The sequence below is a fragment of the Aythya marila genome (assembly GCF_965140915.1).
Source record: "Aythya marila genome assembly, chromosome: 3".
Taxonomy (NCBI): Eukaryota; Metazoa; Chordata; class Aves; order Anseriformes; family Anatidae; genus Aythya; species Aythya marila.
The window spans coordinates 23392796-23420787 of record NC_139044.1 but is presented as its reverse complement, the minus strand read 5'-3'; the positions used below and the strand labels follow the sequence as shown (position 1 = coordinate 23420787).

The 27992-nt window shown below is 41.7% G+C and overlaps 1 protein-coding gene across 1 annotated transcript; it reads left to right on the top strand.

The window, feature by feature from the left end:
• The first annotated feature begins 54 nt into the window (after positions 1-54).
• DTL (denticleless E3 ubiquitin protein ligase homolog) lies at positions 55-26185 on the top strand. The gene is made up of 15 exons (XM_082755750.1): positions 55-115; positions 239-364; positions 1169-1267; positions 1607-1668; positions 1760-1880; positions 2366-2431; positions 3621-3736; positions 4678-4751; positions 5713-5816; positions 6798-6902; positions 9403-9515; positions 13746-13835; positions 15631-15766; positions 19857-20701; positions 22217-26185. Exons 1-15 carry the CDS (start codon positions 61-63, stop codon positions 22283-22285), a joined length of 2181 nt encoding a protein of 726 aa, XP_082611876.1. The 5' UTR covers positions 55-60; the 3' UTR covers positions 22286-26185.
• The last annotated feature ends 1807 nt before the right edge of the window (positions 26186-27992 follow it).

Sequence of the window (27992 nt, the reverse complement as noted above, 5' to 3'; positions counted from 1 at the left end):
CTTGGTGGCGGGAGTCGGCGCTGCTTGGCGGGAGGCCGCGCGCTTGGGCGCGTCTTGGCCATGCTGTGCCGGGCGCTGCTCCGCCGCGCCGCCGCCACCTCCGCCGTGCCGCCCCGTGAGTACCGCCGGGACCCCGCACCCCGAACCCCCCGACCCGGGGTCGTGCCCCTCTCGGGGCTCCCCTGACCCGCGTTCTCCGTGCCCCGCGTGGTCACGGGGCCGCCCGTCTCGTTTGCAGGTCAGCCCTCGGCGCTTCCCCTCCAGCATCTCCTCGACAGCTACGCGTGCCGCCGGGAGGATGACCACCTCTCCTACGGGGAAACGGGCATGCCGGTCCCGCCCTTCGGCTGCCGCTTCTCTGCAGGTACAGCTCCCTCCTGGGAGGCCGCTCTCGGCTGTGGGACCTGCCGCATGCCGTGCTTATCGGTACTGCTCCAAGGCTTGGCGTTGGAGTTGTGTGTTTCTGTGAGGGCGAAACTGTGTTTGCACCTGCATCCTATGTGTACTGCACCACAGTGCTCCTCTTTGTGCGAGCAGAAACGTTTCCTTACAGAAATGACCAAAAAGCACTTATTCCAATGGCTTTTGTGTTTTGGCTTTGTCTGTTTCAAGGTACATCCTTGTGATGCAATATTTGACTAATAAGGCTTTGTTCAAAATATATAAGAGATGTAACAGGATGGAGAATAGTAAGTACAAATCAAAGAGGTGGACGTACGCCACTGGCACATGTGGAAGCTCCTAGACCTTTAGGACAATGATCTTTAGATCCTCCGTGTGTACTACTCTAGTTCTCATGCCTTTCTCTAAGGCAGCTTGCTGCTTTTCCAACCCACATCCAAGGAACATACTGGATGTTGTGGAGGACAGGCCATAAAGATGGAGGAATGGAGCTATCATAACTGGTGAAAGATCTATTACTATAGAAGTTGCTCCTTGCCACTTGATTTCCCACTTGAAGAGTTCTTGAATGGAACATCCAGAAAGAAATGTGTGGCAATATTCCTGCATTTTTAAGTTCTAAATTGTTCTGTAAATGCTATTTATCCTTACAGTTGTCCTTTGGGTCATGTGCCCTGTTTGAGGTGCTTGTACTCCCATCACAAAGGAAGGGGAGTAATTTTGAGTCAGCCAAATAATAGACAAATAAACTTCAACTTCTTTTCAGCACCGAACTTCGAGCATATACTGGCAGTTGCAAATGAAGAAGGATTTGTTAGACTGTATGATACCGAAGCTCAAACCACCAGCAAAGTGATCTTTAGAGGTAAGTCCCGTAACAGAATGTGATCTTCATTTGATGTGACAAGTATATGATTTGCTGGAATCCAAACAAACTTTTTGAAAGTTGATTAAACACAAATGTGGGCATTACTTGTATCCTTTTGTATACATTGCTGAATCCTGTTTACAAAGCAGCTGTGTGAGTGTGCTCTTCGAAAAGCACGTGTAGGTGAATTGTTCTGTGTTGTTTTTTTACACCTAGGGCAAGCTGCTGACAAATAATGAGATTTCTGATTTCGATGTCTGATGTTCTTTATCCGTCTGCAAAATGTCATCATGCTGCAATGTACTGAACTAATCTTGGCTTTTGTTCTCTTGTTAGAATGGCAGGCTCACTCAAATGCTGTATTTGACCTTGCCTGGGTACCAGGAGAACACAGGATTGTAAGAAGTCTTTTTCCATCTACCTTTATTCTTAATGCTTTGGCAACTGCGTGCAGAAAATGACTAAAGTTTTTTATTCTTTCCTCTGAAGGTCACTGCTTCAGGAGACCAGACAGCCAAGGTGTGGGATGTGAGAGCTGGGGAGCTTCTTGGCATATGCAAAGGTCACCAGTGTAGCCTCAAGTCAGTCGCTTTCTCTAGATTTGAGAAAGGTAAATGTTGATATTCCTCGCTGTATTTTTTTCTTCTTCTTTCCCCCTAGTACATCTATACTTATGGGGCTAAAAAGGGGTTTTGGAACCTGACAGTGACAAATAGCATGGGCAGGATGAACAGTGACTTAGCCAGTGAAGCAAAAGCAACTTTTTGGAACCTCACGGTGGTCTGATGCTGTCTGCCCTTTTCTGATCTTGGACAAGTTAGATGTGATGTCAAGACATGATATTGAAGTCACTTGGTCCTTACTTACATACATAAGCATGGAAATATTCTTCAGAAGCAGTTTTTGTTTTTTTTTTTTTTTTTTTTTTCTAGAATAGTAGTAAGGAAACTTCATGAAGAGTAAGGAAACTAATCAAAAAGCACAGCAGACGAATGACCTGAGTTTCCCTATTTCTAGGGCTAGGGGCACATAGACGGCATTCAAGTTGTTAAATAATCACATTTGGAAGCTAATAGCTCTCTATTTCTCTCTCAGCTGTCTTCTGTACTGGAGGCAGAGATGGAAACATCATGGTTTGGGATACCAGATGCAGCAAGAAAGGTAACTGAACTTTAGATATGTATCAGAAAAGCTCGGTATCGTGTGCTAAACAGTTATTGAAAATGCTAGTTCAATAATTACATTTAATTATAATGTAGGCAACACGTCAGTAAGAGGGAGAAGATTATCGGATAATAGGGGACTGCTTTAGTACACTAAAAGGATGGAATAAGTATTTCTTCTGTGTCTAATATGTTCCACTCTGTCTCAGATTTGCAGCTTGATCTATGCACTGTCCTGATAACACCCTATGCCTCAGTAAAGAGATAAGAGGGTACAGAACATATCCTTGTGTACATATAATCAGAATACATCAGCACTAAAATGGGCTGGCTGAGAGGGATTTGGCCAGAGCCATCTAGAGGGATGAAACAAAGCTGGGAAGTCTCCTGCCAGAGTAGGAAGGATGGCAGAAAGAGCAGAGCAGAGGACCTTGTGAGTTTGAGGAGCAACTGAATATATTGTGGGAACACCTAAATGCAGGCTGAGCTGATTCTGCTCCTCTCTTCTTGCTTCTTAGAGCTTCTTCTTCCCTGCAGGGTCACACCTTTATACTTTTCCTCAGCTCGCTGCTCTGTCATTAGCAGTTTCCTGGCATGTGCTGCCAGAACATCTCACTGTTGTGTCTGTCTCAGGTTCCCTAGCTCTTGAGCCTGGTGACAGGGGGAAAAGGGAGGCTGCACCTGACTGGAGTGGAAGGTATAGTGAGGGGAAAAGGAGAGAAGTAATTTTATAATAGTAAAGCAGTATAATTTTCATAAAGTGAGAACTAAAGGGCAAAAGGCTAAATAGAAAATCAGGAAATAAATTAGAAAGCACTGGAAGTGGTCCTGTAAGTGCAGTTTTGCTCAGGATGAAGTCAGCTAAACATTCAAGGTCAGGAGGCCTGCTGAAGAACAGACTGCGGGGTAATGATTTCTGAGGGCAGCCTTCCCGGGCCAGTGTTGGCTTCAGTGCCTGTGCTACATTGACCTCTGCATTTTTTTGCAGTATATGCTCCTGTTTCCTACTATGTTTTCATTAGTATTGTATGTAACTAACAGTTACTGCCTTTGGATATATTACTGATTTTAAAGGCTAGTCTCAGCCACTTTTTAGGATTTATTCCCAGGTCCTGCTTGTTTAATTGAAGTGGTGGCAAGAGTGTGTAGACATAGAAACTAACTGAAGTGTCTTTGATTTCTTTCAGATGGATTTTATAGACAGGTGAATCAAATCAGTGGAGCACACAATGTGGTTGATAAGCAGACTCCTTCCAAGCTCAAGAAGAAGAGGCAAAACCTAAGAGGTCTTGCTCCCCTGGTGGTAGGTATCTGGTGGACAAGTGAAATGGGGGCCTCTGTTCTGGGAACAAGGTTATACATAGTAGACTTCCTAAACAATCACAGAATGGTTTGGGTTTGAAGGGACCTTAAAGATCACCTAATTCCAACCCCCCCTTGCCATGGGCAGGGACACCTCCCACCAGACCCATAAGCACACATTGCTGGCTTGTGTTGAGCTTCTCATCAAACAATGCCCCTAAGTCCTTCTGAATGGTGAGAAGTATTTGGCTTGTTTTTGGTAAATGCTCCAAAGTATCTTAGAAGGTTTTTGTGTCATGGTCACTTGATATAGCTAAATTTAGATGTTGTTTATCTGTCTAACAACCCACGTGCCATCAAAACCATCTTTGTGTGAATACTGTGTGAAATTACTTCTTTTTCTAGAGAGGAAAGGAGTGGCCAGCATTTTTTTTTTTTGGGGGGGGGGAGGGAATAGGTAGAGTTCTATTTTTTTTTTGTTTCCCCCCCTTAAGTCTGACTACAGAAATGACTGCCTCACCAGACTAAGAACTGGTCTTATTTAATCTATTAAGTCTTCATTGATGAAGACAGTTATCTTACCTCTGACCTGAAAGGTGCAATCCTAAACTACTGTCCAAATACTTAGAACTCACTGGCAATTTCACTGATGGGGTGGGGGAGTGTTGACAGGATTGTTGTCTGAAACGGCATCTGGTATTCCAGGTTTTCCTGCCTGTTGGGACCAGCTTGCTAGAAAGCACAAAGCTAATTCTGTTAGGAGAGAGCCCAAGATGCTCAAGCTAGTTTTAGAGCAAAACTCAGGCTGGCCTATGGCCAAGAGGAATGAGATTGTCTGGCTAAGAGGAGGTGCCCTCAATAATGTTCACTTAGCCTTGAAAGCAGCAAGATTTTTGCTAACCTTGGTAGCAAACAAAATTCCTTTTTATTTTTTCTTTTAAGGATTTCCAACAGAGTGTAACTGTGGTGCTGCTTCAGGATGAACATACTCTTATCTCTGCAGGAGCTGTTGATGGGTAAGGAAGGAGGATACTTGCTTTTCCATGCTATTCTGTGTGCTCTTAGTGGCACAAAAAGGTTGGAAGATTTCTTTTTTTCCCTAAGATCACACAGTGGCCCACAAAGCTACAATTACCTTTAGTTATAGTCAGCTGAGCTTGCTGCCAGCTTACATTGCCAGAGCTGAATGCTGCTTTTCTTCCTTACCCAAGATTGCAGCACTGGGACAAATTGTTTATATGTGGTAAATGTTCATTTTAGTGTTTTAGCTATGGGGCAGAATGAGAACAGTTCTTATCTCTGTCTGATCCTCATGGACCTATAGGACCACAAGTAAACAGACTATTGTTAGACAGGGAGCTGTTTTGGGATGTGAGTGGGTGGTCAGTGCCTGGATATGTGTGGGCATTTGAGAAAATGTTGCCTTGAGTTATAAAGAATGCATTCTTCTAGCTGCCAGATTTGTTGCAGCATCTTGGAGCGCAAGCAAAATGTCTCACTGATTATCATGGAGATTACATTCTCAGGTCTTGCTTCTTTAGGAGGCACCGTGTGGAGGCGTATTCTCCAGAGCCTTTCTGAGACAGATAATGCTCTCTTGCCTATGGCTCAACAAGAGGCTTGATCCTGAAGAGAAAGAAAAACCTTAAAAGACTTGATTTTTAAAATCATAACTGTCAGGAGTATAAAGGCATCCTTGTACTTTCCTTTTATTAGTTGAGGAAACTTACTTGTGAGCTCATGTTGTAGGTTGTGTTAGTTACACAAGACAATGCTGCTTCCTCATCCATACCCGGCAGAATGATTGCTTTGCTTTCAGCACATCTCTGCTCTGTTTTTGCTCTGCTGTTCTACTTATTGCTGGGCACTCCTCAATAAGCAACCTGTCTTCCTGTGCTTATAGAAGGCTCTATCTGCATTGCAAAAGAAGTTTTTGACTGTTGACAAGTTAGAGATGTTTGTGCTTCTATATTTCAGCGTGATCAAAGTTTGGGACTTGCGCAAGAACTATGCTGCTTACCGTCAGGATCCGGTGCCTTTCAAGTCTTTCTGCTACCCCGGCACCAGTACTCGCAAACTGGGTAAGTTATTGGATAAGGTATTTACTAAATTTGCAAGGTGATTTTAAGAAGTACTGACAATGCTATCTCTTTTATTTTTAGACAAATATTGTTAAGACTGAGTTCAGCAGGATATTTTGATCACCAATACTAAATTTTCAAGTTGACAACTGAAAGTGCTCCACTTTTGTATCATTGCACCAATGATACAAATTTGCATGAGCTTCAGCAGTGTGTTCTCGGAACTGGAGATGAGGGAATAATAGAGCTCTGTAGGTGGAATTTAGCTAGCACTTTTGATGCATGAGTTGAAACTAGATTGAACTCTATTTGCATTGTATCTTTCAAAGACAACAGAAAGGGCTGTTTTTTAACATCATAACCTTAGTCAAGCAATAATTGAGGCTGTTTCTTATCAAAAATAAGTGTTTTTGTTCATGTTGCTCTATACTTAGCACCTTATGATGCTCTGATGCAACACAGTAATTGCTGATGACTTGTCAACTGTCCTGATGTGTTAGTACACGTAATGGTCAGTATAAGTCCCAAGGATGAGGGACATCTTTGAGGAGCTGGTTATAAAATAACTTGTGTGCAGGAAGAGCTCTTCCTTGAAGCTAAATCACTAGCATATCAAAGGATGGCTTAAGCTACCAAAGCATGAGGACTTCTATTCACTTTCAACTTTTGTTTCTACAATTGGGTGTTCCTGCTATCCATTTGAAGCTATCAGATAAATTGCTTGCCTGCTCTGAAGATGGGAATTCTCTCTCAATAATGCCCTGAATACTCATGAGAAAATGTAGATATTGTTCTAGATGCTTTATTTCTACAGCAAGTGCCCTGTCAAACAAGTAAATCTTCCAATGATAATCTATCTTGCATAATAACATCCTTTCCAAATTTCCCTCTCTTGTAATTTCTTTGAGAATGCCTGCTGTCCAAACCATTTTTTGGAGTTACTTCTTACAAATAAATTCTCTAAATTCTTCTTGTCTTTAGGATATTCTAGTCTAGTTTTGGATTCCACTGGTGCTAATCTCTTTGCTAACTGCACTGACGACAGTATCTACATGTTCAATATGACAAGTTTAAAGACCACTCCAGGTAAGAGTGATATCTGTGGTAATAACCTGTAAAAAGTAATGCTGTGTACAGTAAGCTTTCTGAGGTCATCCATGAGAGCAGGCATCTACTAAAATCAAACAGCTGGCTGGCTTGCTATAGTGTTACATGGATGCAGACTTCTGCTTCAAAATTGTTCTTATTCAACAATAAAAACAACTCTTCAAGCTACAGGTGATGTGGTGCTATAGATGCAAAAAGCTCACACCTAGCCCTCGGTGCTCACAGCACTTGCTGGAATCCTGGTGTAGCAGTTTTGTGGGGCAGTCCAGAGACAAGGAGCATGTTATGGACTGACATCTGGCAGTGTTAGCTAGATGTTACAGAGCATAGGAAGACAGGTTTCTACCTCGTGCACTGTGACTTAAGCTTGAAGGCACAGAAAATCTATTTGATTCTCTTATGTCTGAAAGTACCTGGGAAAGAAGACACCCGTTGAATATTATACTTTTATATACTAATATTACAAGGACTTCATATTTAGTTTTAAACCATCATAAATAAAGATAGTAGCACAAAAACATGTAAGTGCAGATGCTGCTTCAACTAGACTGACACCAAGAGTAGTTTGCATATTGACTCTGGTTATCTTGCGAGGAATGGTTAGTGTCCACCTGCTGCCCACCTGAAGCAATCTTGAATCTTCTGCTTACGGTCAGTCTCTGATCTTTCAACTTTTAAGGTCTGAATCCATGTAAAGTGATCACCTATTATGTTGTACTCAGGTATTTTAAGGTGTCTGTTAAATTTAGCTTCTGCAGCAGTTTCTGGGAGAAAATATCCCCAGCATATTGATGCTTCTTTTTTTCTGTCATTTGCTTTCTCAACTTTTTAGATTCCTTCAGCTCTGCATCTGTGACCTTTTTGTTGACAATATGGGTCACAGACTCTAGTGCATTAAGCTTCTTTGTCATAGGCCAATGGCCGCTTCTTAGAAAGTGGCAAATCTTGTTAGATGCATTCCAGACAGACATATGATTTAGTTTCCATTGCCTTTTCTTAGTCTTCCAGTTAATTGAAACTAAATGAACAATGTGTCCTTCTGTATGCTCTTCAGCAAGGCAGTCTGTTGGGTGGGAACGCTTCCAAAGCTGAGAAGTAGTGCAAGGATTAAATATTAATAGGTCAGTAGTTGATTTTAACCCTGGGTGTCACCACTGAGCTGTGGAAATTCTCCCACTGCTCCGTCCCCCTGCAAGAATGGGACAAAGCCCAGGACACCCCATCACCTGCCTCTGCATATAGCTGTTGCCTTCCGTTGACTTGTGTGTAGCAGATAAAACCTCGAGAGAAATCTTGATTCATCCAGCCAGCTGAAAAATGTGTGTGGCTTTTGGGGAATTGGCCAGGGAATGGTGTGCCGTGCCTCCCGCAGAGGGCAGCACGGGCCTGTGGTTGGCGTGAGGTGCCAGCGGGGACGCAGGGCCTCCAGCCTCGCTGGTCTTTATCCAGACGGCAGCAGCTCCGATCTAATATCAGGACGGCGTTAGCTGGAAGGGAGCCGTGAGGAAATCCTTCTGTAATAGGATTTGCCTGTAACCACTGCGCAGAAGGAGCCGCAGGTTAAAATCAAAGCGTCTTGTGGGGTCTCACCACGTTTCAAAGAAAGCCAGAGGCAACCACATGTCCTCTGGTCTGTGGGTCACCTTCTTTGCCAAAAACACGATGGGAAAGAGTCTGAAAACCCTCTGACTGCTGACTGCCATTTTCTTGCTGCGCTCTTGTGGATCCTGCAACGTTCACAGTGTCACCACTTCTGAGCGCCAGGGCCGGGCGAGGGTGTGCCAGCCCCACGTGGTGCTAAATCAGGAAACTTGCCCTTTCCACCCTGATAACGAGGCTGGGGTGCTCCACATCCACGTTCAGCTCCTGTGCTGGCCCTTGGCTCTTCCGGTGCTCGCAATAGGAAGAGCAGCAGCTATTTGGGGCCTTGAGGTGAAGCATTACGGGGACGTTAAATATAGATGTCTGACGAGTGTAGCTGACACGGCGGACGTTTTGCTGACGAAACGGAGATGCTGGCAGCCAGAGAAAGGAGTAGCAAATGCTCTGGTTGCTTCAACGGAAGCATTTTGTGCGACTGTCCTTGTTAATGTAGTGGGACTGGTGGCTGTGGCACTGGGAAGAGGGGGTGAGGAGCCATAACCAGAGCATTGGGGTAGCCTGCATGATGTCTTGGCTCTGCTTGTATTGTAACCAGGCCAAAGCTTTAATAAACCTGCCACTGCTTTCTAATGCTGTGTAGAGAGCCGTTCAGGTAAACCTGCTTCATATCAGGAGCTATGAGGGCTGCTGTTGAATGATGCTTCCTGCTACCTGCCGGCTGGAGCTCGGAGCCCTAGAGCAAGGGAGCAGTACAACCACTTTCTCTAGAGGATACGTGGCTGGGCAGGAAAAGCCTGTAAGATCAGCCCTGCTTATGCAACCAACCCCACAGCTGTGCGCTGAGCGGTGTTTTTACTTTCACTGTTTTTTCTCACAGTGGCGGTTTTCAGCGGACACCAGAACTCCAGCTTTTACATCAAATCTAGTACTAGCCCAGATGACCAGTTCCTGGTGAGCGGCTCGAGTGACTGCAACGCGTACATCTGGAAGGTGAGACGCTTGGGAGAAACCCAAGGGAGCGGGCCTGCCCAGGCTGGCTGCCCAGAAGTGCTCTGCTCTTTTGTTTCATTTGCTTTTCATGTTCATGTAGGACACTCCCTGCCTCCCACTCCTACTTAAAGCAGCATGGGGTTAGCTCCTGGCATGTTGTGCCCAGAGCATGTTGCTGTCCAGGCTAGATGTAGCTAATGTGAAGCAGAGCTAACCTCCTGCCATCAATACATCTCTCATCACTGCTGCTTATTGCAAGTTGCCGATTGTAATCTGGTTTTAATGGGCATTACAGTCCTCTTTCGATCCTGTTGATTTAGACAACTGTGACAAGTAGACAGTTCTTGGTTCATATTTAGCAATGGAGCATATTAGGGGGGAAAAAAAAAAACGCACACACACAAAAACAATTGTTTTAAAGGGCACACTTCCCCACCCCCCTTTTCTAGCTCTTGCTGCAGATTTAGCTTTTTCTCATACTTAATTTGCAGTAGTTAAAGCCTTTGTATTACAGCGAGGGCTCAGCCAGAGCCTTCAGCAAAATTCCAAAGCACTGTCTGACAGCTGAGAGGCTTAGTCACTTGGCATCTTGTGCTGACGTGTAGGAAATGCAAATGTCACAAAGTTAATAGCAGGGACCTCAGAATAAGGCGTGCTTCAAGTTCTGTTCTCCATAGTTTACAGCTGTACAGGAATAGAGTAGACTTCCTATCTCAAGTAGAGTAGACAGAAGCTGCAGGTGACTGCTCACTTCGGGTTCTGGGTAATTTTAGGGACTATTGAATTGTTTGCCCTGTTCACAATGAATTTGAAAGTAAAATAGAAAGGTGAGAGAAGAGGGTTACCCTTTTGTGGTTTGAGCATGTAGTCCCTTTGATTGTGAGAACACTTCTTGTAAGTAGCTAGGTTGCTTACTCAGAAGTAGCAGGAGTGCAGTAGTATGGCCAGTTCCATGTCAAGGAGTGTAATTTTAGCCTTCCTTAGTTCTTTGCAAGTTCAGCAAAAATACCTGTGGAAAATTGGGCTGTGCATCCTGCATTCATGTGTTTTGGCTTTTTTGTGGAAAAGTGGCTGGAACTGGGTCAAGAGCATTCAAGGATGTCATAACATCTCCATGTTTATGCAAATATATTTAAAAGCTATTTGCATACAGGAGGCTTCTATTGCTGTCACATGTGGGTGACAGATCATATTACATACTTATCAAATAAGTAATCGGGTAATCACTTTTCTTTTATTCCCATAGGCATGTTAGAAAGAGGAACCTTCAGCAAAACTTGGTCTCTTTCTCAGATCTGTCATATGCAGAGGCTTCTTAATTTGTCTTAAATGTTGGAAGACTTTACTGACATTGAAACGTGTGTATCTTTTAATGGGATGAGGACTTAGAGTACTGTGAAAATATATACTTAGATATTTCGTGAACAGTTACCAGGTAATGTTGGAAAGAACTTAATGAAGTGTGCTCTTTCCATATCTAGAGAGGAATAAAAGGCAGACCAAGACCTTATCAAGGAATAAAAGACGGAACAAGACATTGTCCACCTAGATTATTTCTTTGAGGAACTTTGGAAGCAATGCCAAGCTGTGCTTGGGTCAGCAGTTCCCAGGAAATACTGTGGCTAGAAGGTATTGCTGACAAGAGTGCTGTTTCAGTCTGCTTCCGTGTATAACATCACTTTCAGACAATGAACATTCACTTTATTGTGTTGGGTTGTTTTTTTTAAATTATTAATCTGTCAGTTAATGAACTGACTCAAACAACCCTAAGATCATAAAAGCCAGAGAGCAGAGAAGTTTCTGTCTGCAGAAATGGTATCTAGCTGAGCTACCTCCCTGGTAATAAACAATACACTTCATAGATATACACTTCTATGGCTCCATTATCCTTCAATATAACTATATTAAGCTACCCTTTGGTCTGTCTTTCCCAGTATTGGAATGTATGTGCTTTTGTATCATTAAGCATAAAACTATACACACCATTTTATGCTGATAATGGATGCAACAGCTGTTCAATGAGTAGAGTAATAAAGTCTCACTTCCTAGGTTTCTCTGTTTCTTAACCTTTCCACAATAGCTCTGACTTCCCCAACGATATCCTGTCAAATCAGGCAAAAAGCAGCATGGGCTGTGGCTAATCTTGACTTAAAATGCACAGGCTGGCCAACTGTCTTCTGCCAAATGCAATGGACAGGGCTGCAGTTCTGCCTGCCTTGCTCCATGGGAACACTGGCTGCATGATCCATCTCATCAGCATGAAGCTGTTCCAAGATCTCTGCCCTCCTTTGGGTGTGGACCTGCTGAACAATTTCAGCCAAAGGTTGAAGTAGACAGATGGGTCCCCTTGCTGCAGAAGCCACCCTTCCTTAGGAAGCAGGGCTAAAAATGAGGGTTTCTGGACTCTAAATACATCAGCATTCAGGGAAATAAGGAAATACAAAACTCTTGCTAACGCATTTTTTTTCTAGCACCCAAGTATGGGTGGTGTAGGTTGGCCTCCTCCTTGTTCATATTCTAATGAATGCATCCTATCCTACTTTAGTACACAGTAATGTAAATTGGGTGTAATTGGTTTAATTTACACCACTGCAGTGTAAAACCAGTTTGGTCCAGCAAGAGTTATTCTCTTCCTCTGCTTTCCTTTCAGCAGTCAGTGACTACTAGTGACTACTCAGTCTGTTATGTGTGCATTGCAAGACTTCTATCAGTAAATGAAGGTGTTGTCTGCACCTCTGTTGATTATTCCCTAAATAGGCATTTAGTTTCCATGATATTGCTTATTTTGGCAGAGAAGGAATAATCTGAACAAGGCATTTAGTGGATATTTAGTCAGTGATTGCCTCTGCTATGTCGGGGAGAAAATATGGCCTGTTATGAAGAACCTGATTTTTCTCACAATATCACAACAAGTTACAAGATTCAGAAGCTGGATATTCAATTACAATTCTACAGGGTGCTATAGGAGGTGATCCACAAGGGAAAAAATAATAAAAACAAGACCAAAAACTTTCTGCGTAAGTCAGAAGCCTTCCCAGATGTTTTGCATCTTTCTTTGAAATCTGTATGTAACATCTACTCCTTTTCCCACACAGTAAAGGATCAGTTCATTCACTTAGTCATGTATGCAAATCCTCCTTATAAATCCCCCTTATAATATCACGTCAATAATGGTGACTCATAGATCTGGAATGGATTGTCTGCTGAAAGCATGCAAAGCTTGGATGTAATCTGTGTGTGCATGTTTGTGTGTTTTCTTTCTTGGGCCACCTAATGCTAACTTCGGCTGTATCTATCACATGAGCTGTGATTGAAGAGTAATAATAATATGGATTAATAATAAAAATTAGAAAGATTTATGAATGGTTAAAGAGAAACAGGGTTTGAGTTTAATGGGTATTTGTGCTATAGGGAGCACTTTTGTGAACTCTTAAGAGGCTTTGTGGTCCAGTTGTTTGGCTGGAAGAGGTTCAGACATTTGGCAGCCACGCAAATACCAGTTCTAAAGCCAGTGAAGATTCATCTATTGAACTTCTGGTGGTGTGTTGTTTTTTTTTTTTTGTTAAACCTTTTGTGGTAGGGACATTTGCAGAATAGCAGCAGAACGTATTTACCTATTCTCAATGTGCTTCCCAAACTTTTAAGCATCTTACCTAGAACAGATAGTTTCTTAACGTAGTAAAACGCTCGTGTGGTGTGTTGGGTTGACAGCTCTGGTAGAAATCCCACGTGCAGCAGGAGTTAAGCAAGTGTTTCCAGGCAAGTCTGTACCTCTCAGTGCTGGCCAGCTACTTCAGCTCTAGAGATGAAATACAAACTGATTCTCAGAGCTCTGTCAGTCCATGTCTCTCAGAAGAGATTGCCAACAGTACGTGATGTGGGGATGCTCTGTGGGGAAGGAAGAGCATTAAGACATCTCTGTTTAGTCCACGAGGTGGTGAAGTAAACTCTGGTCTTACTCTACGTGGTCCACTGAACAGGCAACAACTCCTCAGGCAGCCAGTGCCAAAAAGAAGTCTTGGAAGTAAGGAACAGGGATTTAGGTCTGGGTTCACCTCTCAGCTGCAATGGACTATGATTACAGGCAGGAAGCATTTAACTTACCTGTCTGATATGGGTAAGACAAAGTATTTGCATGTTTCACAGGTGGGCTGTGGAGGCCCTTCTCAGTGGTGTATATTAGGCTGTGGGTCTTGTGATTTTATACTTATTTTCCTATGGAATTTACAGGTTTCTGAACCCAGCCTGCCTCCAAGGATACTTGTTGGTCACTCTCAAGAGGTTACTTCCATTGCTTGGTGTCCTTCAGATTTCACTAAGGTTTGTTTTCTGAAAAATTGTCTTCCCTATGAAACAATAGATGTAATGTGACAATATTTGCTTTTCAAAATTGCGGCAATATTTGTTGATTTGGAAGGAAGTTCTTAGTTAATAATTTCTAAAAATGTTCATTCGGGAGGAGGGGGTGGGCAGTAAACCAAGCTTGTTGCATGAGTACAAGTATCAGATTTATTTTATTTTTTTTTTTTAATAATTTGGGCTATTTGATAAGACCTAGCAAATTGCAAATGAACAAAGACTTCTCATAATGAGAGGTTGGTACACTACTTGTGAGTGACAAAATTGTGAAACCATGTCATCAGGGCTTTCAAAAGCCAAAAGCTTGCTTTGTGGCTCCATACTTACGTGTCTGACCACTGATACATCTGTCAGTCTTGTACAGAGTGGTAAGAAATTTTGAATGCCCTCTAAAAAACGCATGGACTCTTTCATTGTGACTTTTTTCAAGATCTGAGCTGGTTTTTGACAAATATTTGTGTGTAGATGCAAAAACCTGCAGTTGATGTTTATGTCAGTTATTATGCCCCAAGTATCACTAGAAGGAAGGGAATTAACAGAGGAAGCTGGTTTAAGTGACTAGCCTAGCTCAAAATGAGAAGTAACTCTGAAAAATCCTAGATAGTATCCTAATAATAGAGTTTCTTGCATCCCATAGGTATGCAAGTCAGCCACTTTACTTAGCTTTCACTGCAGCACCAGGTGTTCAGAAAAACTTTACAGTATAGGAGAGTGGGAGTCTTGCAGACAGACACAGAGAATTATTCTAGCTGTATAAGATGCAGAAGAATATGTGAATTTGTATTTTGGATAAAATCTCTGGTCTGCATGGCCCACCATCCTGATCGTTATGATTTGGAAATGCAGAGCAATGCAGCCTTTTAAAATCTATACCAACACAATTGAAAAGTAGTTACCTGCTTTACAGACTGAAGCATGGAGAGAAGTGAAAACGTGATGCTAAGAAAGATCAGTAAGCTGGTTGAAGTGATTTGAGAGGCCAAGATGCTTTCTGGGGTTGCAATATTGGTGTCACAGGTCACAGTATAGACACTTTCCCGTCCACATTACTATAAACTTTGGCCACAGCATTTCCTTCTTGCTAGGGATTCCCAGGTGGGTCACCAGATAACCTGTCCAAAGAAAGCCATAAAAGCGTGGCTTAGGTAGGTGCTGCTGCTCATTTGAAATAACTTCTGCAGATCATTTTGGAACATACAGAGCCACAGCAGGAATCTAGGTGAATGTTTCTAGCAGAATTGGTTTCTCTGCCAGACATCTGAGTCTGCAGAGATAGCACTTAAGGCTGGTGCAACAGCCTTCCAGTGTCACCTTCTCAGTGTGCTGCGAATGTCTGTCCCCCAGCAGAAAAGGTCCTGAATGACAGAGACAGACCTAGATGCAGAGGCAAGAAGCAGCATGTCTGCTTTTGGCTACTGAGTGGTGGAAATAGCAAATTATGCACTGGCCCTTCCTGAGCAGGCTGTTCTGTTACAGAGCTGTGCAAGGCCAAGGGTTACTGGTGGCTGGGATTTCTCTAGCAAAAAGAATTGAAGGCTTTATGCCTGAGAGGCAGCCTTCCCCTTTAAAGCAAACATTTGTCAATGGTACAATAATGAAATAGAGTTGAGTTGTTTCATTTGCTTTATGGGTAAATCTTGTCCCCTTGCCAACCAGATTTCACCCTGCATTCATACTGGCTTGGTGTGTTGGGTGTAGCTGTCCTAGGTCATGTTGCAGTGCCCCAGGGATTGCAACAAACGCACTTATATTGCAGATTGCCACGTGCTCTGATGACAACACTGTGAGAATTTGGCGCCTACAACACTGTCCTGAGGAGGAGAAGTCAGCGTCCAGTAAAACCAACTTGGTGGGCTGGGCCACACAGAAGAAAACAGAACAACGTGGAGCAGGTAAGGCCCCTGTGATATCTTGCTCTTCAGCAGGGCTTCTGAAATTTGGCTGTTCACCAACAAAAGCCCTTGGCTTGTCTTACTCTTCCCTTTTCTTTCTTTCTTTCTTTCTTTCTTTCTTTCTTTCTTTCTTTCTTTGTTAGCCAATAGTTCATATAGCCAGCCAGACACTTCTACGTGTAAATACTTCTACTGCCACCAAGATGAGCTGGCTGCAGTAGCTTACAGTATGATGAAGTTTGCATGACCAGCCTGCAAAGTAAATATTTATTAATATAGCTTGTCAGGCAGCCAGGTCTTCAGTGGGCATCAGCAGGGTTTGATAAGTGAACGGCCAAAGGAGATGCCTGGACTTCTTCAGCTGGCAGAGCTGGAACCCAGAATCACTTGCTTCAGAGCTGCTTTCGTACATCTCCAGCTAAAGAGGGTTTGGTTATTAGCTGTAGCAAGTCACATTTTTTTTTCATGTCAAATAATAACAGAGAGCAGTGAGATCATACACTTTTTCCAGTTCCTATTTTACCAAGTAAAGGGCTGATGGCACAGCCTGGAAACTCTGAATTGTTTCCTTCTGCCCAGCAGTTGAACTCTGGTCAGTCGTCTTTGCTGATATTAATATTACATCTTTCTTTAGCTTTGTGCAGTGGGACTGACTGTCTGTACAGACAAATGGCACTTAGTCAAAGGACTTCAAGAATGCATGTAGACAATCACAATGTGATCAAATTGTTCCAAAATTAATCAATAGCATTCATCAATTCAAATGCAATACCTGTCTACAAAGCCTAGGTGATCAGACAAACCTTGCAACATGCTTTCAAATCTAGCAAGCAGATCTGGCCTATATCACACTTAAGAATGCCTAAGGTTGGTCTAAATGATCATAATATGTACATCTGAAGAATTATCAGGAAAAATCAGTTGAATGTTTCTAATGTAGCCTTGATTGTGAATTGCTGTTCCTCTCTGGAGGAGAAGCTACTCACTGGACAGTACCTAGAACAAAAAGAAAGGAGCCCTGGGTCATAGCACTGCTTTGACTTGTGTAAAATATGCATTTTGTTACAGCAGAGTGGGTGAAAGGAGAATAACAACCCCCTCCCCTGAGTGAAATAGGATGAGCTTCACTGTAGCGTAGCTCTGGAACTAAGAATAAAATAGCTTTTTAGCAGCTGTTGGTGTGACTTCCTGTGTTCCACCTATCTTTCCTAGCCACTTTGCAAATGAATTTCACCTTGGCTAACGTAAATAAAGGCTGAAGGTCTCCAAATCCCACTAATGGGATAACGTTACATCTAACCTTTTGCCAGTGAGTAAGTCTTGCAGGAAGTTTGCAGGACAATAGTAGGGAGAGTGCCAGGTCTGCTCTGTAGTTGGTAAATGGCTTGTGTGTACATGCACACAGAGAGGGCTGAAAAATACACTTCGTGTATTTTATAGAAGTAAGCATGAGTCTAGTGTATAAGCCTAAAACCTGAACTAATTTGTACACTAAAATTTTACAAGTCAGCTTTGGCAATTTTACTGGAAAAATAGCTTATTTCTCATTGTTCTTACTGCATTAAAGCAACACAGGAGGGAAAAGGAAGTACACAGACACTGCAAGCACAACAGCAGGCTTCCTGCTGACCTTGGCTCTTGAGCACAAAGCACGTGCTGTTGGAATATAGGAGTTATCTGCAGAGATTGATTCGGCACTGGCAACTAAGTACTATTTCAGACTTGCTGGGATGAGATCTAGGTAGTTCTCTACCTATTTATGTGGAACAAGTTGTGAGGCTGAGGTTGTGTATTAACTGTTGACCTATATCATGAAGTGTAGCAAGCAATTTCCTTTTCTTTGGAAACTGTTTTTGTGGCTTCCCTAAGTTGCACTACTTTCTCTTTGCTTTTGTGAAACCAAACTTGTGGAGTGGGCCTGTACCTGAAAAAACTGTGAGTCTTAAATCTGGAGGTTTGTAATACCACTTTAGAGCATTTGTAGCAGAGAAGGTAGAAAACATCTCAAATACCTGCATTGGTGTTATGCAAATTGATTGCAGGTATTTAAAGTATGCACAAGCATGCAACACTCTGTGGAGCAGCAGCATGAATGGAAACAGCCTGGAACTGAGTAGAAGCCTGAATAATGCATGCAGTTTTAGTAAAAAAAAAACAAAAAAACTCGTGTTGATTTTCTTTATCTCAGGTTTTGGGGATGTAGCTAGTTTGCTTCCCATCTGACTCTCAGGACAGTTTTTTTTTTTTTGTTTGTTTGTTTGTTTGTTTTGTTTTGTTTTTGTTTTTTGCTTATCTGCTGTCTCCACAGTATAACTCTCAGATTGGCTTGAGACTGAGAATACTCATACCTAGGTAGTCATGCTACATTTATATCTGCCATATGAATTTGTAGGTGGTCATTATGGATTGAGAACTGCTGAGCTTACTTCTTCTCTTCTAGTAGCTTAAATTTTTAAATACAACAAATTCCCCAGCTTAAATATTATTGTTTTGTAAGTGCTCATTAAAGTAAAGATTAAGAGAACCAATCTTGGCAGTCACTTTCTCCTAGTCCATGCTGATGTAAATTATTATGAGGTAGCACACTTTATCAGGAAAGCCTTTAATTCTGTTTATGTTTTAAGGTGATTTGTAGTGGGATCCATTAATATGGGGTCCTGGTATGGTGCACCAGTACTTGAATTTTAAAGGGCTAGATAAAGCAGTAAAAGGAAAGATCAAAAGAGGTTTATTAGGGTATGTAATCAAAGAGTTGTGTAGGTGATCACTTGACATGTTATTTGTCAGACAGCCTAGAGACCTGAAGAAAATGGCAGGTTATTCACAGTAGACTTCTCATTGTCCTAATGAAGTGCTTTACAGTACAGCAGCTAATGTTGAGAATTAAGAGTTCAGATTAAACCTCTGGAATACAGAAAACATTTAGAGCTCTTGTGCTTGGTAGTGGAAATGCCTGGGGTAACTCATGTGCTATCCTACTTAATTGGATCACCTCAAGTTAGATGAATGAGAAAGCAGGCATCTAAGGGACCTGTGAATGTGGTCTCTGGAGGGTGCCATAAAAAAAAAAAAATCTCCAATGTTGCAGATTGAGATCTTTTCTATATATTATTCCCACTGTCACTACTGAAATCCTCATGAGGTCCTGAGTGTAAACGTACCTATGACTACCATTTTAATAAGCTGGGCGTTCAGAAACTTAAGCTGGGGATTCAGGAAAAAAAAGGAGCATGGGATTTTTACATCTTGACTAGTGAGCTCAAATGCCATTGTGACATATTTGTCTGGGGATCATTTATTTAAAAAAAATAACAACTACAGTGACAGATTTTATTTTCTTTGGAACTGAAGTTCTTGTTCAGGAGGTGAAGAACTTCTCTCATTTCCCTGGGTGTGGTAAAAATTTACCAACTTCATGCTAATACAGCACTGCAGAAAGTTCTCTCTGAAAAGGACGAGAGGAGGATGTCCTTTCCCATTCTCGCATTTTTTTTATCTTAAAAATATGCAACTATTAACACATGACTATCAGCATTATTCATTTGTGAAGGTATTGTAGCATAAAGTTTCTGTGGTATTATAATTAGCCTTGGGACCTTCTTACAGTACCTTTGTTCCTCAACTCTGTCATGGCGCCATTAACGACTGTACGGGTGACCAGCTGCAGGTAGGGGCCCAACCTTGTTCTCAGACAGCTTCCCAAAACAGATCTGTCTGGACCAAGCCATTGCAAAGCTGCCAGCAAGGCTAGATAAACTTAGAAAATTCAAGATCTGTTTTGCCTATCCATCAGTCCCTCAGCTATAGCTTAAGTAAGGATTCTAGTTTTAGAAGGAATATGAATAAAAGTCAGACATTAAACCACTGTACTGTATTATACTTAGCCATATGATAAAGGATTTTAAATAGAATTTGTATCAGTTTAACTGAAATAAGAAGCATCTATGCAATCTGTAGTTCAGCAGAGTATGTCTGAGAAGCAGGGTGAGTGCTGAATCCATCCCCTGCCTGGAAGGGGCATTTATGAAAGGTCTGCCTTTCATCTGCTGTTCTATGTTCCTCATTAGACTACTTATTTCTCCTCTACCAGGATCACCAGTCAGCCTACAGAATACTCCTGCCAAGGCTGTCACAGTGGGCAATCCGTGTGTTTCCTCACCACGTCCAGCTGCCTGTGCTCCCAGTAATTCTGGAGACCTTCCTCTTTCTACAAACACTCCAACAGTCTCCCTCAAAACCCAAATTGCTGCAGCCTGCACACCAGCAAAGCGGACTGGAGCCAGCCCATGCGCTTCTCCCAAACCTGTGACTTCCTCCAAAATGTCCATTAAACACTGGGTTACCAGGACTCCATCCTCTTCTCCTCCAGAAGTGGGGAAAAAGGCTCTTTCTCCTAGAAAAGCCCTGGCAGAAGTCACACAAGGTCTCCTGGAAACATCTAGCACTCCTAAAGCACCACACTCACAGGTTGAAAAGCGTGCCAAGAGGAGGCTCGACTGCAGCAAGGAAGGCGATGTGAGACAGAAGTGTCTGCAGGCCTGTAGCTGTGTGACTGAACTGGACCGTGTGGCTAAAAAGTCCAAGCTAAACTTGTGTCACTTGGCTGCAGAGCAGAAAGCTTGTGATGAAGGCTCTCCAAGTCTGGCTGACCTGGATAATGAGCAAGAAGGCTCTAGCCACAGCCCAAAAGAGCCTTCTCTTTCTGGAAGCCGTATTAATCCATCCGGTGTTCAAACTTCCCCTCTTCCTTTCCAATCTCCATGTGGAAAAGGCACGGATGTGGTAGACAAGGAGAATAGTTCACCTGAACGAAAAAACTGGCTGTCTGCTCTGGGAGAGAAGCTACGGACTGGCAAAACTGGCAGCCCCCCGTCATCTTGCAGTCCCAGTGCAAAACGACAGGATGCTGCAGCAGTGGCCACCTCACCGAAAAATGTAAGTGGGACAGTCAGGGACAGTGGTAATGAAAGACACTCCCCTTTCTGCGCATGGTTAGCTCTCTTCCACCCAGGCATTCAAAGAATTATCTGATTACAGACAAAAGAGATGATTTCTGGCCTAATAAGCTAGATACATTAATGCTGTTATCTACTAATCCCCTCTGTGCAGGAAGAGAATTCTTAGGATGGTGTTGTCCATCCTTTGAAAGGAACTTAGAGCACACAGGAGCTCAAAAATCCTCATAGTCCCCAGCTGGATGTTTGAAGGATGTAGCTGTCATCTGTAATGCAGCTCTTCTCTAAGAAGCACAGTAATGACAGCACCTTTCCTGGCAGATCTGTTGTTTATGAGTTCACAGTCACATCTGCCTATTTACGTTACTGGAAAGACATGTTAGCATTGGAAGAAAGAGCTAAATTTTATTCTAGCCCAGGTAGCAAAAGAATTTGTTACTTATCTTAAAACTCTGGACTAAATAATTCCTTCGGTTCATTCTACCAAAAACTATCAGAAAACAAAGAAATTGCAAAAGAGACAGAGGACAGGATTTGACCTACATAATCCTACTTTTGATGTACAAGAAGCCTGGCACTGAGCTCATATTAGGATCTGGAAGTTAAGCTTATAAAGCAGCTAAAAAAGTTGGTGTGAGGGCTTGAGGATTTAGCACGCATACTGAAAAATGATAATTACATTTTTTAAAAACAAACCAAACTTTTCTCTGAAACTGGACTCAACGTCCAACAGTTTCTTTGACTAAGTCTTATTTCAGTAAATGTCAGGTAAATTTTCAGTTGTCACATTTTAGTTGTGCTCTCAATTGAACATCTGATGCTAGACGTTGTTGCCGAGTTTAAGGCTTATTTTAGTGAAGTATCTCACATCTTAACTGATTTCACCTCTTCCAGCATTTCTACCAGATGTGAGGTGGGGAAGCCACCACTCCTTAGGTTATGTGTAGCAGTTGAACTCTTCATGTTATTGTTGTGCCAAGAAAACTTGGTTATAGTAAACCTACAGGTACTTATAGTACGGGTTTAAACACAAAATGTAAAGATTTGCCCTGGAGAGAGATTACTGTTCAGCAATCATCTGTCCTGCCCATTGTGCTCTAGTTCAAACTTTGTGCTCATGGCCTGTGCTGTGCCCGAGGCTTGCCAAGGTGCCTGGAGTAGCAGCAGCGCTCACTGATCTGTTACATCTCAGGGATCTGCAGCCCTGTAATCTGCAGTAGGGAAGCTGGAGCTGCAGCCAGGGTGTATTTCCTACAGCAGTAAGGCAACCCCAGCTTTTAGCCAGTGTTTCCTGTGGGTGGTAAGCCTCTTATCTGTGAGACAAACAGATTACTATAAAGAACCTTTCATTTGCTATCTTACTCGGTAAGCTAAACAAACCGGAGCGATGATGGAGGGGAGACTTTAAGACTCCTGCAGCATGAGAACTGTTAACCAAGAAACGTTTCTTATTGGTTTTGTGGTTTGTTTGTTGTGTTGTTGTTTTTTTTTCTAGGCTGTAACCACTCCATCTTCCATGAGGAAGATCTGCACATACTTCCACAGAAAGCCACAGAATGACTGAAGCAGTGTGTGGCAGTTGCACCTGATGGATGTTGACACTGTGGTATTGAGACCAGATTTAGCAGTGCTGCCAGAGCAATGTGCTGGGATTACACAGTTTGTTTTCAGACCTCAGTAAACTTGGGTTTTTACTCTCCTCTTTTTAAAGCCATTAACATTTGAAATCAACCAAGCGTGGAAAATTATCATAATACTTAGACTCATGGTTTCTTAATTGCTTCAGCTGATGGATCTTATTTTGTAAAGAAAACAGAGTATTTTTTACATGGCAACTGTTACAGTCCAAATTGAGCAACAGCTCTGCTGTGCATTGTTGACAGGCACATGAAGCTTGTCTTTTAATGTTACTAATCTGCTGTTGAAATTTTCTCTGCTTAAAGAGTACTGCGTGAAGCATTGCAGAAAAGTAAGTGTTGTGTGTCAAGAAGCCTGTGCTGGAGGTAGAGCTGAGCCACTTCATGCTGAATGGCACTTCCAGTTATTCCTCTTGTACAGCAACAACAACCGAGCAAGGAAGTTATGAAAGTGTAAATAATACATAAGACTTTCAAATGCCCTTGTATCCATCTCCATCCAATGGCACAGCTTATGATACTCCAAGAGGAGAGAGAGTATAATCAAGTACTTAATAGCTGTACTCCTTTTACCACCCCCTTCCTTCTCCAAGTCTGAAAACTTCTGTATTTACTAACTTAGCTGGCTGTAGGACCATCAGCACTACAGCTGTTGAGACCAACAGCTTGTCGCTTCTCCGAAATAAAATATTGGCAAGATGTGTTACAAAAGTTAGTTTAATCTGTCCCAAATAGTGCTCCATAACAGCTGGTTGCTCAGCAACTTCTTACAGATTCAGCCTGCAGCAAAGGCATTAATAACTGCTTGTAAAATACCTTTATAACACTTATAATACAGTATTTATAAAATAATACCTTGTAAATTAGGGGGCACTTCACATCTTAGAAAGCACTTCACAGCGTTTACATATTAATGTTTTATATGCTTTCCCATCTGTAAGTCATCACTGATGCTGATAGAACAAGGTCAGTAGCTGAAATGAGATCACTGTCCTGCTGGCTAATGATAATAACCTTGTGGTCATGGTTTCCAGAGAGGTGGTTAGTAAAAGATCTGTATCTTAGATTGGAGCATTTACTCTGTCTTCTGGTATGATGGTTCCTATGAACTTAAATAAATAAACAGCACCTCAGAATCCCTATTAAGTCTTTATATTGCAAAAGTATTGAGGTATCTGATGGGGATGTGCTCCAACTAACTGATGTTTTCTGTCTGAAAATTTCAGACCTACTTTACAGCATCATTGAATTACTATGGTAGTTGAAAGGGATTAGAAGAAAACATGCTGGTTTTCTTCTAATTTTCAGATATATTTTGCTGTGGATTGTATTTTGCAAGGAAGTAAAATACATGAAAGAACTGGCTTCTGTGAAAGGTCTCTTGTAGTTACAAAGCAAAAATAAATGGGTAACGTAATTTAAAGGAGGAAAAAAAAAACAAAACAACATCAAGTCATCATCAAGTTGAAGCTTTTAGCAGGAGCACTCAGGTACATGTAGGTACCAGAACAACTTCCTCTTGTTTATTGAATTACAACCCATCATCCTGTGACCTTTGAGGAGATGTCATTAAGTTGGAAGAAAGTGGGAAAGGCAATGTAGTGCTTCGGGCATTTTTTGGTATTTTTTTTAAAGAAAAAAATAATTTTTAAATTGATTATCTGAACAGATAATAGCTTGAGTAAAATGGGAATAAAAATCTATTAGTTTAATATTAACCTACTTCTGGATATTGAGCTGTATAGGTGAAAGTAGCAAAAATATAACAAGGCAATCTGGTAGGTTTGTGATTAAATTCTGTCTGAACTGTAATTAATCAGAGCAACTGCGTAGGTTTCAACCTGCCTTGCCTACAGCCAGTCTTCCATAACAGGTTGCAGAATAAGGAGATAAGGACCCTCTTGAAGTATATGAGTGTCTTGTCAGCCATTTCAACAGCAATAGGATTTCGTGTTCCACCATATCTTTCACAATATTTTCATCCTCCAGGAATGTTCTACACTCAAAGTATTATCTCCTGTATCTTGTAAATGACTACCTAGAGATGATTTACACTAAAGGTTGTTCATTCCAGTGGTAACCATTAGTGCAGATGGGAGATTTTCACTTTCTAAACAGTACCTGTTTAGCAGGATAACTTGTTCTTCGGAACATAGGCTGTAATTCCTGTCACCTTAAGGTGCGGAAGCCTGGTTCAGAGCCTAGGAGAAGTAACTGAAGCTCATATTTTTCCATGTCAAAATGCCTTGATCTTGTGACAGAGTCATGATTGCAGGAGCATCAAATCACTGAAACAAATCATATGTCAAGTGGTTTAAGGTAACAGGTGCTGTCTTTACCTGAGACACTTGTTGAACTAAGCACCGAGGGCTATGCCTTCAAGGAACTGAGCTCTTGTTTTGAGCTAGCAAGCTACATCTCTGAATCATCTTTCCTTCTAAAGGACTGACTGAAAAGTACTCCATGATTGCTTCTTTTGAAATATTATTCCCCAAACCCCATATGTATGTCAATCCCATCTTATGCAGGTTTTATTTTGCAGGTTTTCCATGCAGAAGATACTTCTTACTGATGTCTTTCTCCTCAGTGTTTACCTTCTAATTGCCAAGTGGGATTTGGGAATGACCAGGGCTGCTTATGATAGTACCCTTTCCAATAGTTGTTACTAATGCTATGTTGAAAGTTAAGTCTGGCACTGCTCAGCTCTGAGCAGTCAACCAGTTTAGCTTACTATAAGTTTTACAGGCTGGCAGTGGCTTTGAGCTAGCCTGGCTTGACAAAACTGAAGAGATGCTTGGTCAGCTGGCTTTGGCAAGTATTTCTTCTGGTAACAGTGCCTACTTAAGAATCTCTTGGGGAAGCTAACTACAAAGAAAACCAAAAATTGAATTGCCACAGTTCCCTGACTTGGTAGATAGCTATATAAAAACCATTGAGGCGATGGAAGTGAGGATTTGCGGACGCCGTTGCCCACTAAGAGGACTGTTCCATCAAACTATTTCTTGAAGTGTAGAGTTGGTAACTTCTTGTTGGCCAGGGACTGCTAAAGTCTTCCTTTGGCACAGCTGGCCATGGCTGAAATCTGGATTTCTTACCTTCATACCACCCTGTAGACTGATCTACAAAGGTTGATGGAAAATACACTATTGTGCCATAGAAAAAAGGTTCTAGGTGCTCTCTGTGTGTGGTATAGAATTTCTTAATCTTTGTTTAGAAATAGATGTATTTCAGCTAGGAATTTACCAAAAGTGTTTGGTAGCTGGCTAGAACTGTCCCAATACTCAAGGGTTTATATTATAGGCCTTGCATCCAGAATGTCTTTTAAAGACATCCCTCAAGGTCAGGTATTAAGACTTTTTTTGTAGCCAATACTGGTTTGGCAGTAAATGGAAAACAGTGTTTGGACCATCTTCAGGTCCATGACAATCAAATTTCATTCTTCCTTTCTGAAGCTGACCTAAACAGTTTTCAACTTACTTGGAAATTATCACACTTTGTTTCTCTATGTTTTGTTGATAACAGTTAACTCAATGGCTTGCAATCTTTTGTTCTCTGTGACTCATCTGTGACCCAGTCCACAATAAATAAAATACATTCTGCTCCTATATGGTATCCTTCTTGGGCTGACTTTCAAAAACCATCTTTAACCACAACCAAGTGCTCCATCTGCACTGCACAAAATACCAAACGTGCTGGAAAGCAAGGAAATGGAGAAAGCAACCAAGGAGCCCATATATAGTTTATTATAAAATAGCTTAACAAGAAACATTTCATGTCAATTGTTTTATAGAAATATGTGCTCTGTTACTAGGAAAGCATGAAGCTGAAAGGACAAAGCAAAATTAAAGCCAATGATTACCTTTCATTTTTAAGCCTCAAATTGGTTTATTTATTTTTAAATCAGAACAAGCAACTTTCCACCCTAATTTGAGCCTTATGGGAAAATTTTAGGAACTACAAGTACAGCAGGACTACAACATGAAGACCCACTACTCCAGGCTTGTACAACTAGGCTTGGACTTGAAGTCAAGAAAGGATTATGTATAATGAAGTTCAAACATCCTGTTTCAGTAAATACAACATGATAGCTTTAACTTTGTTTAAGCAATACCAGTTCTTTTTTTGAAATAGTTCACTCTTGATTTAAAGACTTCAAATGATCACAAGTCTGTTAGAGTGGTATATTAGTTATTCTGAAGGTGAAATACCGTGAAAAGATTCTAATTTGCATTTTGAATTTGTTTAGCTTTGCCTTTCAATTATTAGCTCAGTTTATTCATTTTTGGTTTGTGTTAAAGATATTTCTACTACTATAGGTTTTTTATCCAATATGTAGGAAATCCAGACATGAGATTGAAACACCTCTTAGTCTCTTTCATGAGCTAAATAGATTCTTCATACAAAAGACCAAAATATTTCCACAGCTAGGGAAGCGCTGCATTCCTTCACATCAAGGTTCCACTGCAGTAGCTCTACCGGTATTAACACAAAGCCACACTGTCTTTCATTTACCTCAAGGACTCACCTTTATGATTTACTTCTCCCCTCTTGTCTAAAGAAGAATGGCTGAATTGTTCTATAAAGTATCTTTAACCATACACTTCTGTAACCATGCCTAGGTTTTTTATTTGTCTCATAAATTATGCAACTGCCTGGTTGCCCTGTGAGTGTGTTCTCAGGTGCTGTTGCTGAGTGTGCAGCAGAGGAGGAGATGGACTCAAATCCAAGCACCAAAGAGCGAGCTGGGTAGAGCTGGTCAGTCATTCCTACACAGACTTACCTGCAACTGGGGCAAAATAACAGTGCACCTTTTTTGGTTTGGGGTTTTAGCCTTCTAACTTTCACACCAGTATGATATAACCTCAGTCTGTTATATTCCTGCAAAATGTGTTAGGTACCTAAAAAAAACAGACCAATAATAGTCCATAGGACTGTTACACTGTATGCTGGTGCAACAGCAAAGCAGGCTGTGTTGACAGGAGCTTAGCAAATATTGTCAGGGTGTATTACTGAATTATGCAGTGTTACCATTATTTCTGTTCTGCTAATTTTCATGGATTTACTGACAGAGGAAGTGGCAGCGTGTGTATGGTGAGATTAAGGAATCCATGAGATTCTTGAAAACAACTTGTGACTGAAATAAATGAAACAAGCTCTGATTTGCTTGCAAAGACTGATTTGCTGTAGATAGTTGGTGTCAAGGTGGTCATGTGAAAATTGGGAGTGTTGCATCACAACAAGTCAGTTGTTTGTACACACGCAGCTATTCTAAGAAGTGAGGCAAATGATAAAGAGGAGGCTGATGTTTGCAGAAGTAAGCAGAGGTACAAATAATCGATGTGAGAACAAAACTGAAAGGACAAAGTACATTGCATAAGAGATGCTATTGGCAGAAGAAACTAAACCTCACACACTTGTTAGGTACATAAAAGAAAGATTAGGGCTTGGGAGGCCCACTCTGTGCCTCCGTATCAGACTGCTATCTGTATCCTCAAGCTTTTTTCCTCTGTGCAATGGTACAGTTGTCTACACTTGCCAGTCCACCCTGATTAAGAGCAAATGCAAGTTGAAAGGCTGCCCTTACTCCAGGGTAGGGAGTGCCTGCTCTGATTAATCTGCCCTCAGAAAGGGTCA